Genomic DNA, 15,662 nt, shown 5'->3' on the forward strand with positions numbered 1-15,662 from the left:
TTAGCTAATGGCAAAAGCTGGACTCACATCACAGCCTCCTGGGTCAGAGGCCTTTTTCATCTCCTCTGAATCTTCTACTTCCATTTGTTCCTCTGCCACTTCCTCTGACTGGTTTGTCTCTATCTCCATCTCCTCCTCTGCTAGACAAAAGGCAAGGCAGACATGTTCAAGTCAGCATGCAGGATCAAACTGTCTGAGTTTATACCCAGAGTGGGACTTGCCAGGCTTCTTGTCCCTATCTGTAGAGATGGCTCTACTGAACACATGTCTTGTAGATCAGCTCCAGCTCCAGGCTCAGGCATCCCCTAGCCTGGGCTCTAAAAGCCGGCAGAGGAATCATACTGTAGCCTGGCATGCTGTGGCATCTCAGGTAGCTCCAGCACTGCTGCACTCTGCTGAGGGTCAGGGGCTGGGACAGCAGAGTGGCTGTGCATCCAGCACTGCAGCTGGCATTCATTTCCCTCCTGTCACCTACACCATGTTCCCAGGTGACTGTCTTGTCACTCACCCTCAGGTTTGTCCTCTGGCTTGAACAACTGGCTGATGGTGACATTCTGCAGTTTGGTGACATCTGAAGCCATAATTGTTGATCTGCGGAGATCATCAATATGTACAGACCGCCATAGCCCTGTGAAGAACAAAGTCACTGGAATCTTCTATAACTTAGCTGTTGTCATCTAGTCATTTATAAACAAAACATAATCTCAACCTGGCTTTTATGTTAATTTAATTATACTCATGTGAGTGTATGTATTTGTATGTGTGCACCCATGTGCACATGTGTGGATTCAGAAGGTGATCTGTGACCGCTGGTTCTCTCTTCCCTCATGGAGAGAGCCTGGAGAATTACACTCAGATGGTCAGGTGTACCTGCTCAGCCATCTACAGGGCTAACCCAGACATTTATTTATTTATTTATTTATTTATTTATTTATTTTTTTGTTTTTTGTTTTTTCGAGACAGGGTTCTCTGTGTAGCCTTGGCTGTCCTGGAACTCACTCTGTAGACCAGGCTGGCCTTGAACTCAGAAATCCACCTGCCTCTGCCTCCCAAGTGCTGGGATTAAAGGCATGTGCCACCACGCCTGGCCTAGAATTTTTTTTAAATATTAATTAGTTTTTATGTACATGAGTATTTGACTACATATATGTTCACTACGTGTGTTCCTGTGTCCTTGTAGGTCAGAAGACATCAGATCCCCTAGAACTGCAGATATAGATGATATCTAATCCAACACATGGGTTTAGGCATCAAACCCAGGTCCTCTAGCCAGAGCTCTTAATCTCTGAATCTAACTCTCCAGCCCCCTAACCTGGATTTTTAATTGCACTACTGCTGAAAGAGTGATCAGTACCCCGAAGTCAAGGCATTTGGACATGTGAGAAAGCATAAGATATGCCAGCAAAATCAACCTAAGTACTGTTTAAGACAAAATTATCTCTTAAAAAGGGTCCATGGATGACTCTAGGCTCCCCACTCACATCTTACTGTAGCCACCACACTATAATTAGTAAAGGTGCATGAGGCACGGGTATTTCTGACTCGTGGAACACACCTGTCTCATAGCAGGAGAGAGCTGGCTAGTGATATAAAGATAACATTTCTCCCACAAAAAGTCTGTGCACAAAACCAAAGGGGAACGAAGGTAAGGCTGGTGTGTTGGTGCTGCTGGGGTGGGAAGATCTCAGAATCCCTATGCCATGGAAGGGGGGAGTCAGAGGCAGTGCTCACCTAAGGTAGACAAGGGACTGCTGAAGCCACTGTGGTATGCCCAAAGCTTGCTTGTTTGCTCGTTTGCTTTTTTGCTTTTGATAGAAGTTGTTTTGTGTAATCCAGGCTGGCTTTGAACCTGCAGCCCTCCTGCCTTAGCTTCCAGAAATTTGGGATTACGAGTATGTGCAACCACCATACACAGCTAACTGTGACTGGGTAAGAAATCAAATCGCCACTCAACATTATTGTTGGAATTCAAATTCTAATTTCAGACACGAATTCACATAAGAAATACCTCAAATACTACTTTAAAAAAAACCACAACACATTCTTCAGTGTTGTGTTCCTACCTCCATGGAACCCCACGTATGATGTACCGCTTCCCATTCTCGACAGTTTTGTGACAAAATAAACAAAGACGAAGTCTTTTGTTCCCTGTGTTTTGTTGATTTCATTGATGGCAGTATACCTGTTTAGCAAACACAAATCAGTATCATGCAAACAAACCCGTGTTGGGAGCTGGCTGGCATGTGCCCTATGAGCTGACAGGGGTCAACCTCAGTCTCCTACTCTTAGGAGCTTGAATGTAATTCACACCCTTAGGATGAAGTGGGCTCACATCCCACCCTTCCCAGAATCCTCTGCTAAGAATTAGAATTTCTTCCTGAATAGAACCCTGTGCTTTCTGGGCTTTGCTCTGCTGTGACTTGGGCTTCTGGCCTTCCTATGGATCCCTAAAGTGGGCTATCATTGTAGCACAGTGGTGGAAAACTGGTTTATTAACATGTGAGGTTCAATCCTAGGCACACACATACAAACTATATACTCACTATATACACACCAAATATATACACGCACTTACTACACTCATACCACACACACACAGTCTATCTAGTTATTGCCCTTTAACTTGCAATAAATTCATATCATACAATTGAAAACAGTGACCAAAAAGGGACTACAAGCATGTGTCAAGGACATTGCTGACAATCCTAGTAATGTTCTACTATTGATACTTCTTGTGTTTAGCAATTTTGTGCTTTCCCCCGCCTGCCTGTGTGTGTGCACGCGCGCGCGCTCGCGCTCACGTGTGTATGCGCATGAACATGTGTGTATGAGTTTTGAACTCAAAGATAAACCTCAGCTATCATTCCTTAGGAGTAGCCCTTCTTGATTTCGGTCAGAGTCTTAGCAGGCTGTGGGGCTCTCTGGTAGACTAAACTTGACAGTCACTGACCCCAAGGATCACATGGCTCTGCCTCCCCAGCACTGGTGTGTGCATCGCCACCCCCAGCTTCCACATGAGTGCTGGGACTGGACTCAGTTCTCTTGCTAGCCTCTAGAACTCTAGCTTTTTCTTTATACAGTCGTCTGGGGAAATGAAGAGAATATTCTTGTTAACGTGTTGTTCATGACATTGTGCTGCCTGATGGCAAGAGTTTTTTCTGAGGCTGTGCGTGAGTGTTGGTCCCCCATGCTGTTTCTGGACAAGCACTGAAAACATACTTGGCAGAGGCTACGAGCTGCGCGCTACGGATGCCGTCGTCGAAGTCTGCCTGGATGACTAGGATTTTACGTTTGCCTGGGTTCATTAAGCAGGAGCTGGAGGAGAAAGGGAATAGATTAGTGGGTGAGTTCCCCTTCCTGAAAAATGGATAAAGGGATTCCTTGAAGCATGGGTGAGGCCAGGGCCACATAGAAAAAACATGCAGAGAGGTAGAATTCTAAATGGCCAGCAAGGCTGCCTGAGGAGACTAAGGACCATGCTGGGAAGCTTTTATGAGAGGAATAGAGTAGTGGGTACAGGGGCAGAGCGGGACGCCTAGACACGACCCACAACAGAGTGACTCAGCCTTCCAGTTCATTAATCAGTGCTAGTTACAGCTCTGCCAACGCACCTGACAAGGGTGAGCCCTAATGAATGGAGCTAGCAGGGCACCTCACCGGACATCCTTAAGGAACGAATATTCAGTGTCATATTGCTGTAGTGACAGCACCACAGGTTTCGAGGCCAGTCCTTTCAGCTCAGATGCTAGGACATCACAGTCATTTCCAGTCAGCAGTCTGGAGAAAGTGGTGATCTGCAAAGAGGGAGATGAGCATTGACAAGAACGCAATGGGAAGGCCCATCTTCTCAAGACAGAACCGAGAAACATGAGGAGGTTGGGCCCTGCTCATCATGGGTGCACATGGCTCCAGTGTGCAGAAAGAAAACACAGGCCCAGAGTATGGACAAAGACAAGGACTGAGAGGTTAAAAGGTATCAGAGAAGAGATATGCCCTGACAGATGACTTAGTCTCCCTCCCTGCTTTGGGCCCCTCTGTAGTCTCTGGATACTTTAGGACTCACCACAAATGCCACTTCTTATAAACCAGTGGTTCCCAACCTTCCTAACGCTGCGACCCTTTAATACAGCTCCTCATATTGTGGTGACTCCCAACTATAAAAGTTTTTTTGTTGATACTTCATAATTATAATTTTGATTCTGTTACAAATCGGATACATGACCCCTGTGAAAGGGGCTGAGGCCCACAAGTTGACATGGTGTCGGCCATTGTTCTCTCTTGCCTGTCACTTCATTCTCAATGAATCACACTCAGCACCACAGACTCCAATATCCTGAGGGTGTGCTGACCCCTGTAACTCCAGTTCTTACCCATTGCTCTGACCTCTGAGCTTCCAATTCCCTCATTTCCAATCCTACCACCCCCAAACCTGATCCTCGTTCCTAAACTTTCAGTGTTGCTGACCAGAGCCCACAGGCAGTTAGGAGGGAACCAGTGAGCGCCCTGTCCTCAGACACCTCTATCCTGCTACACCTCCATGAAGCCAGTAATTAGCCTGTGCATCCGACCATTTCTTTCTCATGTGTGTATAGGATGCTGTGCCTGCATGCATGTGTGTGGGTGGGGTGGGGTGCTTTGGTGCATGTGTCTGTGTAAGGTGCTGTGCCTGCATGTGTGTGTGGGTGCTGTGCTGCATGTTGGGGGGGGGTGCTGTGCCTGCAGGCTACAGAGGTCAAAAGAAAGCATTGAACCCCCTGGAAGTAGTGTTACAGCTGGTTGGGAGCTGCTATGTGGTTTCTGGGAATTAAACCCAGGTCCTTTGAAATACTAGCCAGTGCTCCTACCCGTTAAGCCATTTTTCCACCCCTAAACATTCCTTTCAGTTGTTTTGTTGTTGTTGTTGTTGTTGTTGTTGTTGGGCAAGGTAGCCTTGGCTGTCCTGAAATTCACTCTGTAGACCAGGCTTGGAACTCAGAGATCCGCCTGCCTCTGCCTTCTGAGTGCTAGGATTAAAGGTGTGCGCCACCACATGGACTTGCAGTTGTTTCTTGATGTGAGTCATCTGCCTTTCTGCTCTGGCTATACTGACCCTGAAGCCTTCTAACTGGTCTGTTTCCACGGCAGCCTTCTATCTCATTGCTGTCCCCCTGCCAAGGCCCTTCTAGACATTCTCCTCTGCAGATGTCCCTCTAGGCAGGAAGGATCAGGTTCCTTACTGGGCCACTGAGGCCCTCCAGGAGATCGTTCCAACCATCTCAACCTCAGGGCATAAAACTCACAGCTTTGGACCTCAAGTTCTCCCAGTGACTGCTCCCTGAGATGCTCACAGCCCACTGCCCTCCTCCTTGCATTGGTACCTTGTAAAGAAACTCTGATATCCCCTTCTTTCCACCCATCTCTTGCATAACAGGCTTCCTATGTCCCTGTTCCTCCTGCTAAAATGCTGCCTTTCTAAGCTACACACACACACTGGCTTACAATGAGAACTGTGCAGAGCTGGGCACACTGAGGAGCCCAGTCTCCACATAGCTATACTACCTGTAAGTCACCCCTGCATGCTGGCTTAAATACAGCTTGAGTTTCTGACCCTAGGAGCCTAGGCTCTCAGGTGACAGAACACAGGGAGAGGCTGTGGGAAAGCGGTCACCTCTGTGAAGACAGCCCAGCATTCATGATGGGTCATGCACAGGTCGGCCTGGAGGAAATCTACAAAAGAGTTGTGCTGCTGGGCGTAGTAATATTCCTGTGACAGCTGCTTTGCAGTAAACGAGCCTAATGAGGAACCGCTCAGCCGGACCACAGCGTCTGGTGTTGCACAATCCAGCAGGATGGACCTGGCCTCTTCAGACACCTTTCGGTACAGCTCCTCCGTCAGATCCCTACAGCCCTGCCTCTCTACAGCCTGCAGCACCACAGAGGCACAGGCATCAGAATGGTAGCCAATGAAGACATCTGCAGGACTGTACTTGTGTCTGGCAATGAACTGGTCTGCTTTTACATCTGCGAACTCGTGTGCCCACTGCTGTAGCTCCTGCACGATGCTCTTCTGCCATGGCTGCAGCACAGTGTTCATGTCCAGGTAGTGCTTCTCCAGACGGTTGATGAGGGGCACAGGGAACTGCTTGTACACCACATCCTTCTCCTCGATGACGATGAGGCGGAAGGCAGTGTGCACTCGACATTTGACTCGGTGGGTACCTAGTCCAAGGTCCACGTACTTCTGACCCCCAAGGTAGACATAGTACTGGTTGAGAGCATCATACAGGCTCTCATAGAGATTCTGCAGGTTCAGCAGCACCACCATCTTCCCAGTCTCCATGCAAATCTTCACCCGGTTAATGTTCCTGCAGATCTGGGTGTATTCCTGGTCCTGGGGAAAGCTGGAGCCAAAAATGATCTCTGGTTGCTGACCCTCAAAGAATGTCTGCTGTAGGATTTGCAGTGCCACATAGTTTCTGGTCAGCACGAGCAAGTAACGGGACTCAGTGTCGTCCAGGCCCTTGCTGGACGCCTGCGGGCCAGGGTAAATGTTCTGCTTGATCAGCTCCACAGTGCTGACTTCCTCCTTGTACCTGGCCTCCGGGAGACTAGCTGTAAAGATGCTCAGAGCCTGGATGTTGTCTTTACCACTGAAGTTCCTAAGGACAGCATGCGTGATGTCTCGTGGGGAAAGCCCCCTTTTAGAAGCTTTGGCTTTGGCAAAGACCATCTTGATGAGGCTGTAATAGTCACGAAGCCCAAAGAACTCCTTATCCTGCTTCTGACACACTGTTTCATAGGCCTTGGCAAAGGGTGCAAAATACCCACGGATTTTATCCTGCACCAGCCTGTCTGAAGAGCAGATCCCCTCAGCACTCTCTATGAGCTCTTTCTCGTTGGGACTGCCGCGGGACACAAAGATGCCTCGGTTCATCTTGGCAGGATCTAGAGCCCAGTTGGAAATGCCAACAAAGCCAACTTTTTTGTATGGGGCAGGATCATCTTCAATGCACCCATCTTCCAGCAGGGGGTGCAGAGTCTTCAGGGGCATTTTGGGTGAGTCTTCAGCCAGCCCAACCTCATCCAGCACCACCACTGAGACATACTGCTCCAGGTCCTTACCCTGCTGGAACCGAGCGCACTGCTTGAAGGTGCTGATGATACCTTGGGGGGTGGAGTGGGGGCTGCACTGGAATGACACCAAGTGGACCTGTTTCAGGCAGCGAAAGAGCTTAGAGAAGGCAGCCTGTCCTTGCATGGCATCTGCCACAATGATTTTGGCAAGGGATTTGGAGCTGCCGGGCTTCCCCACTAGGAAAAGGGGAATCTTAAGCTCAATGCAGATTACCATCATGAAGACATTCTCCTTCAAAGCCAAGTTCCTGGCTATGTTGGTCCTTATGGGTGCCCCCTTCAGAAAAAGATCCTGTACATGCGTGATCTCATCCAGGATGGCCCTGCTGCTATTGTATGGTTTGGGAAAGCACCTGGCAATGGCAGTGCGGTAGGATGCTTTCTCTTCTAAAGAGGCATGGTAGCATACCCCAATGGCCATCACCAGGGACCAGAGAACAGGATCTCTCTCAAAAGTATGTGTGCCGTCACTGGATTCATGGAGAAAGTTGTTGAGCTCCTTTAAGAGCATATCACTATGGTCCCGAAACCACCGGAAAACTTTGACACAGCGCTCCACGTCCCGGAGGCTGACGAAACCACATTCATTCTCCCTCTTCCTCATGAACATCTGAGAGGCAGAGAGCACATTTGCAATCACACAAGTCTCACTTGGATTCACAGAGACGGAGTCCACCAGTCTCTGTACGATCTGCTGGATGTAGAGCTTTTCCGCAGAGTCATTCAGCTGCCCAAAGTCCCATACCAAAGGAATGAGGCTTGGAGGCAGAGCATGAACACGATAGACCAGCTGCCGCAGAGGGATGGAGCCCAGCCTGTCTGCAGTCTCCTCTGCACTCACTCTGTATCCCAAACCTGCTGACTCCAGGCGGATGATCATCTCCTGGGAGTGCTTCCGATATGGGTTGCAGGCAGCAATGATATGCAGGCCAGAGTCCTCATGTAGGTGCTCACCATCCACTGTTCGATCACACAAGACCTCTTTGATACAGCTTACAGCTTCTGTTGTGTTGGCTTCATCAAAGAACAAGATGGTATCCAGCTTGTGCTGGGCCTTATTGGAGAAGGCTGTTCTCTCAGCCTCCTTGACCTTGGAGTAGATCATGGATGGTGTTGTCCCTCCATGGACCTTCACTAACTTCATCGTTTCTGCCTCCACACTACCACGCCTGAGGTCGCTAAGAAATTTGATGAGCCTGGTTTTCCCACAGCCTGTCTCTCCCATGATGATAACAGGGATCCCACATCGGAACCGCATTTCAATGGCCAGGATCTTAAGCATATTGTCTGTGGTAAGTTCATATGTTTCATCAGGATCAATAGGCCACTCAATACCTAGTGCCAGGCAGAGTCTTTCAAGTTTCTCATATCTGGGCAAGTTATCAAAGTCAATGTTGAAGGGCACTCTCTGAAGCCTCAGCCCATCAAACAGTTCTTTGGTCATGACGTCTTTTTTGATGACCTTACCATTTGAGGGATTGATGGCGTCAACATATCCATTGTTATTGGTCTCCAAGTGAAAACCTATGAATGTCATGGTCATGTGGTCACCATTGAAGAAAACATATGGATGGGGCTCTGACTCCCACCTCTTTCGAAGAGAGAAGGGAGCTAGGTCTTCTTCAACAACTTCGCCAATGGTGACTGACTGCCTACCTGGGCTTTGGTCTGAAGTGTGAAGAGTCGGAGTAGCAAAATCCCTGGCCATTAAGATCATGAAGGTCACCACAAAGTTCTTGAAGCCCCGAAGTGTGTCTCCAGTAAAAGCTGAATTGCAAAAGATAGACGCCTCACAGTCTTTGAGCTGACAGTTCAGAAACCAAGCAAAGTTCCGAAGCTCTGACCAGGAAGGGTTTATGAGGCCACAGTAAATGAGGAAGTGCTGCAGGCACTCCTCAGGAGAGCCTTCCACAGAGCCTTTTGCATACTGAAATGTGTCCAGGTTCTGCTGCTGATGGAACCGTTTTAAATACTGGAAAGGTCGTTGGAAAGCTTCACTGCAGAACTCCATTGGGTCCATGGCAGGGTCTGTGTGGCTCCTCTCTGGAGTCAGCTCCATGTCTATCACTTCCTTGGGAGGACGGCAGGTGACTTTGGGGAAAAGATCAAGAAACTTGAACAGGGGTTCACGTGCATTCTGCAAAAAGGAATCACAGATAAAAAGATTATCACTGAATTCCCTAACCGCTGTCTTTCTGTCTTAACTCTCCACACAGTCTGCACTGAACTTAATTTGTCCCCATGGACTGGAAACTTTTGCCTGCTAAGGGTTTAGAGAACTAAATTAGAAGACACATCCCTAACAAAAATGCATTTTCTAACACAATCAAGGGCTTGTGTCTTCACTATGCATATACACCTGTGAGTATGTATGAGCTCCAAACTTCTTCAAGTACCAAGTTCCTCTTCAGGTCCAAGAGGAACTCATCGCCTCTGGTGCCTGAGGTTATAGAGGTTATAGAACTAATACGCCTTCCCTGCACACTTGGATACCAACAAGAAAAGTCTCCTTAATATAGGTGTGTGCCAGGCTCTGCATTTACTAACATCTACGCACCTTAGGCTTATACATTCCACATATGCTGTTATCTTTTTTATTTTGTTTTGGAGACAGGGTTTCTCTGTGTAGCCCTGGCTGTCTGGAACTCACTTTGTAGACCAGGCTGGCCTCGAACTCAGAAATCCACCTGCCTCTGCCTCCCAAGTGCTGGGATTAAAGGCATGTGCCACCACACCCGGATATGCTGTTATCTTTGATGTCTTTCAGGTTCCGGCCCCAGGTTGCACTTTGAACAATTTGAACAGAGATGATCAGGTGTACAGATACACATCAGTGTTGCTCTTTGTGAATACTTGTTACCCAGGGTCATCTTGCCAACCTGGCAGATTTGTACTTTTCACAGTAAAGAGCATAGGAGACTTAATGGCAGACCAGGACCCTGTGCTACCCCCATGAGCCTCATGTTTTTTGGTAAGGGGATGGACCTAAGAACCAGTTGTAAGTTAAGGTTGTCTCCTTCTGTTATGGGACTGGAGCCTAACTAGAGGTCAGTCTCAATAACTAAGCTCTCAGTAACCCCGTAGCTTTAAGCAGGCACAGAATTTTCTTTCCTCCCGGTTCTATTTCTAACAAACCTGGTCAGGACACTAATCTTCCAGTCATATCGGAGGCAGGACTCCTATAGCTAAATTTTACTTGTATAACTTAATATTTCATAAGCAAGTTTATGAAGAAATCTTTTATATTATTAAGTTTACTTCAAGTTTATCCTGAATCAGTGAGACCAGCAGCTCTTAACAAAGTTCTCAGCTGCAAGCCTGAGAAACAAGCTCAGCGACCTCTGCGCCACAGCGTCTGTGTGCTGATCCTGAGCAAACACTTCCCAGAAGATTTCGCCTCAGTGCCGCTAGTCTCTTCTCAGTCAGAGGTAATTTCTCAGCCCCAGCTGACCAACATGAATTATCCAAGACAAGCAAAGGTTTCAACTTAGTGTTCCGGTCTCTCGTTAATGCTTCACTGCCAGCTAACCAGAACCACAGCTGCTTAATTCAAAACCTCACTCAAATGGCCCTGATATGGGTCTTTACTTCCTCTGAACTTCACAAGCCAGGCCTCTCTGCTCTGTGTTGTTCTCCCTAAAAGACTGCACTGAGGTCTGATGGCTCAGAGCTCAAATGTCACCATAATTCTCCCCAAAAGACATGGTTAGATCTATCTCAGCACTATCCCATGACCCTGGTATCACTTTCTATTGCTGTGATAAAACACCATGACCAAAAGCTACGTGGAGAGGAAAGGGTTTAGTTCACCTTACAACTCACATGTTCCACTGTCTGTCTGAGAAAAGTTAGGGCATGAACTCAAGACAGGAAGCTGGAGGCAGGAACTAAAGCAGAAGCCAGGAAGGACCACCACCTTACTGGTCTGCTCACCATGGTTTGCTCAGCCTGCTTTCTTCCAGAACCACAGTCCTACCAGTGACACTGTCCCCTGATGAGGACTGGGCCCAGGAAATGCCCTACAAACTTGCCTACAGGCAGTCTCATAGAGGGCTTTCCTTGATTGTGGTGCCCCCTTCTCAGATATCTCAAGCTTGCATTGGGTTGGCATAAATAAATAAATAAATAGTGTGGGATAGGAGTGCTTAACCCCCACCAAACCTCTGTGTTTTTCTTGATACACACCAGTTTAGAAGACCTCTTTGGCTGTACCGAGAGCCCTTGTGGGATTTCAACAAGGTATAAATGACCTGGGCTCCGACGCCATATTTTCCCATTGATATCCATCAGGTACTGCAGAATGAGGAGTTTGAAAAGAAAAATAGGAATTCCAGTCTGAACCTAAAGAAGGAAACACATGGGCTTATCAGTAGGACAGTAGCCACTGCTGTTCACCCTGCAGAGCTGCTTGTTTGCCCCTTGACAGGATGCATGCGTAGGGAGGAGTCAGAATCGGAGAGCAGTGCCTTCCTCCTGTGGGTGGCGGTGCCAGGACACTTACTGAAGTGCTGACATCAATGTGGAATATAACCGGCATCTTCTGATAGTTCTCCTTCAAGAACGGCAGGAGGGCACTTAGGACTTGGTTCTCATCTAGATGAGGCTCTGTCAATCGAATAATTTTTAAAGGGACCGTCTCGTCATGTAGCTTTGCTTTTAGTTTTTTATGCAATGTGTTCACGTAGAGAGACTTTCCTACAATATGAACATACAAAAATTAGGCCCCAAATCTACAGACCAAGATGAAGAGAATATAGAGATATTTTAGAAGCGATTCTGATTCAAGCCAGATGCCGTGCACCGCCACTGCTTAGCAGCTTCATTAACCATGGATCTTCAGGTTCCCTGTCCACCATCCACTGACCAACTTTGCCCTTTTCCTGGCTACTGATGGCGCAAGTCAGCGATGGCCAAAGGTAGAGTGTGGGGAACCAAATTCTCCCAACAGAAAAGGGTGGTTCAAGGAAGAGAGGACAGGATGGAAGGAAACAAACAGCAACCGAAGCATGGTCAGGGTTTTTTCTCAACCACAACCAGCACTGATGCCAGAAGCCAGCAGCACTCCCAGAGGAAAGAAACTGCAACAAAGTCTGAAGGAGGTGGTCAGGAACTGTGAGAGGACAGAGTTCTCAGTGGCTTACAGCTAAGGAAGAGACAAACCCCTGAAGAAGGGCTTCATCAGAGTCACCCCTGCTAGAGAAGGAAGTGTCAGTGGGCAGTATCTGGGAGAAGGGACCTCTTTCATTACCAACGCCAGCTCTTTCAGAGGTCACGATGCCAACACACAGCCCGTCTCTGAATACAGTTGCTGCTGACAGGAGCCGCTTCGGGACCTGATAATGGCTCTGCAGGTAAGCTTGGATGTTCGGGAGCGGGGCCTGGGGCACCAGGGGCACTTTGTACTGGCTGAAGGTGGAGGGGATATAGCAGTGCTCCCGGGCAGCATCACAGAGTATCACCAACTGGTAGTCTTCACGGTGCGCATGTGTGCACAGGCTCTGGAAGAACTCCTCTGCCTGGCAGCCCACTTCATAGCTCAGCTGGTCTGCAAACAGCAAGCTGTAGACCTTGTGCCCCTGGGAGCCTGAAGTGAGGCAGCGCCGCAGGAGTAGTTCCACTTCCTCAATTGTGGTCGCTGGGGTGCAGAGCAACACCTCATCAAAGGTGGGCAGGGGCTGCCTGGGGGCCTGCATGTAGATGGCCAGTGCAGCTGGCAACACCTCAGAGTGGCCACACAAGATCAGGTTAGGCTGGCCAGCCTGCAGGCCTTTGGGGAGTGGCCGCTCCACAGGAGTGCCACCCAGCATGGCCAGATGAGCAAGGCATCTACCCAGGGCATCCAGGTCCAGACAGCGTGGCAGGAAGGCACTCATGCACACGAGGGATTGCATCATAATAGCCTGAAGCTTGCCCATTAGGCTGGGCTCAGAAAGCAGCTGCTGGGGCAACTTTTTCATAACCTCCCGCAGGCAGTATCTGTCAGCCTTGCTTTCACAGGCACTGGTAGCTTGTACGAGGTCCTGGACAGTGCATTTGCCTTTAATGAAGGACAGCATCATGAGGGCAGCTTCACTAGGTCTGGGTTTCCTGAGCTCGCTGCTTAGGTAGACCAGCTGCTCAGCTGTGTAGAAGTTGAGGTAAAAATGTTCAGCTCTCTTCTGGGCGACCACTGTTTTCCAGTCTTCTAGGAAGTCCTCCATCTGCCTGCAGAGGGCTCCCAGGAGCTGGATGACATCTCCCCTCTCTGTCAGCTGGCTCAGCAGCTCTAAGCCAAAGTTCATGAAGATGCCCCCGTCAGGGCAACAGTAGACCTTAGCAGTCCAAGTCCTGAACAGCATGTTGCCCGCGCAGTGCAGTTTTATGAAGACATGTACAAGCCGCTGCATGTTGCTGAAGACCTGGGGGAAAGGGAACCATGAGGCCAAAGCACACGCCTGCGGGGAAGACACACTACCCTACACACACCTGCCTGCTATTAAGCCGTTGGAGTGGTAAAGGGCTTAGGCTAGCTCACTTTTCACAGAAATCTGCCTAATAGTCATCACACCACAGCCTCTCTATAGTTATTCGATCGGCTTAACAAGGAGCACCCATCGCCTTTTTTCCTTTTTCTTTTTCTCTTTTTGGTTTTTTTGAGACAGGGTCTCAGTACGTATCCCTAGATATCCTAGAATTCACTAGGGAACCAGACTGGCCTTGAACTTATAAAGATTCCCCCTGCCTCTGCCTCTCAAATGCTGAGACTAAAGATGTGTGCCACCATGTCCAGGGAAAGACAAAGGATGTCAATGTAAAGACTGTATGGGTATGTGTGTGTTTGTATGTAAAGGCATGGTCTCGTATTTCCAGACTGGCCTCAAATTCAAGACCCTCCTACCTCAACAGGAGTATGGAGGCAGTGAGGTGATTGTTTCTGTCTAAGAATATCTGTTGGTCATCTCTTTTCCACAGCTGGTCACAGTTCCTCCTGAGGCTCCTGAGGAGGACCTGCTGCTCATAGGGTCTACCCTACTTCAGATATGTCTCTGGCGTTGTGAAAGGGGTACCGTGCATCCTGCAGACCCATGGCAGAGCAATGTTGACCAAAAGCCTACACAGACCCTTTCCATAGCTCAGTAACAAAAGTGACCGGCCTAGCTTGAAGCCAAAGTGGCCCCTGTGGGCAGCAGCACAAACCTATCTGCTCACCTCTGAGAACTTCTCCACTTCTGTATTGCTGTTGTGGTCTTTCTTTCCAGACATGAGCATCAGCTTATTTAAAAGTTCCTTCAGTTCCTCTGTGGAGTAGGTGCGCAATGCCTCGGGGTAACCATGGCCATCAGGGAGGAGGAGGCGGAGAACAGTGTCTGGGGAAATCTGGGGGGCAGCACACATTTATAAGTTAGTTCCTGCACAGAGTCCCATAACTTTATAGCAAGACCACAGGGCCATACAAAACTGCACCAGGACTTTGGGAGGCTCACCTTCTGGCCATCTTTGGGTGCCTCAATAACATAGACGCCCCTGCTGTTGATTGCTGTGGCAAGGGACAGAGATGAGAGCTCCACAGATCCATGGCTTTCCTTCACTGTCTTCAGCCACTCCAAATTTCTGGCAGAATCTTTCTATGGGGACAGAAGCAGAGAACCGGCTGGAGTGAGTAGACATGTCCTCACTGGCACTCAGCTGCCCCCCACCCCCACCCTGTTGGCATCACACATGAAGTGTCTGTCTATGCCCCACCCCCAGCACACATGCAGTGTCTGTGCTTGGGCGTGTCCCTTGGGGCTCTGTCGTGCAGCATCTTCACCAGTCAGGCTTCCACTGCTCCAGAAGCCCTAGATGGCAGGTGTAGGGCGTTAGAGCATCTGGGTTTATTAGTGATGAGAGAGAAACAGCCACATATGCACTGCACAGCTCACCACACAAGAGAGAAATAACAGAACGAGCGTTAGGGAGCCTCAAGCTTTGCTGTTTCTTCTTCTTTTTGAAAATTTCTTACTTTGAGCAAGACATATAACTTTAATCCTAGCACTTGGGAGATAGAGGCAGGACAATCTTTGTGAGTTAGAAGCCAGCAAGTTTTCAAATAGATCTTCCTGCCTCTGCCACATTAAAAAGTGTGTGCCACCATACCCGACTTATTTCATTTTGTGTGCATGAGCATTTGCCTTATATATGCATGTGCATCATGTGTGTGCCTGGTTCATATATGCATGTGCATCATGTGTGTGCCTGGTGACATGAGAGGCGAGAAGAGGGTGTTGTATCCCCTGGTACTGGAGTAATGCAAGGTTGTGAGCCACCATGTGGGTGCTGGGAACCAAACCTGGGTCCTCTGCAAAAGCCGCAGGGGCTGACCCATTCTTAAGCCTGAGTTGTAGTTTCTTAATGGGTATGTTTACAATTTCTGAGGATGACCAGTGGAGAAAGGAAAGTTGCGTTATGGGCTGTCATTTGCATGTGAGCTTTTCATAGGCAAGAGTTCAGCATGGTCCTTCCAGCCATCCTTCCCTGAGGCAGAGACCCAACATGCCATTTTGTATATGACTTCCTGACTCAAGAGAGAG

The 15,662-nt window shown here is 48.6% G+C and overlaps 1 protein-coding gene across 6 annotated transcripts in view; it reads right to left on the bottom strand.

Annotated features, from left to right (window-relative positions):
• Positions 1–15,662, bottom strand: part of Rnf213 (ring finger protein 213) — a 103,881-nt gene that overhangs the window by 43,744 nt on the left and 44,475 nt on the right. For 4 of the 6 annotated variants that reach the window (XM_029483690.2, XM_029483686.2, XM_021176343.3 and 1 more), the window contains 11 exons: positions 14,577–14,717; positions 14,302–14,469; positions 12,362–13,511; positions 11,615–11,808; positions 11,299–11,454; positions 5,648–9,250; positions 3,658–3,794; positions 3,220–3,315; positions 2,064–2,182; positions 509–628; positions 28–140 (listed from right to left, as the gene is read on the bottom strand). In XM_029483690.2, coding sequence (XP_029339550.1) covers positions 28–140; positions 509–628; positions 2,064–2,182; positions 3,220–3,315; positions 3,658–3,794; positions 5,648–9,250; positions 11,299–11,454; positions 11,615–11,808; positions 12,362–13,511; positions 14,302–14,469; positions 14,577–14,717 — 5,997 coding nt within the window. The remainder of the gene's footprint in view (positions 1–27; positions 141–508; positions 629–2,063; positions 2,183–3,219; positions 3,316–3,657; positions 3,795–5,647; positions 9,251–11,298; positions 11,455–11,614; positions 11,809–12,361; positions 13,512–14,301; positions 14,470–14,576; positions 14,718–15,662) is intronic. The other 2 variants (XM_029483687.2, XM_029483689.2) reach the window with 1 other exon arrangement.

The sequence above is a fragment of the Mus caroli genome, unplaced genomic scaffold, assembly GCF_978045245.1.
Source record: "Mus caroli unplaced genomic scaffold, Mus_caroli_1 scaffold_13, whole genome shotgun sequence".
In the NCBI taxonomy this organism is placed as follows: domain Eukaryota; kingdom Metazoa; phylum Chordata; class Mammalia; order Rodentia; family Muridae; genus Mus; species Mus caroli.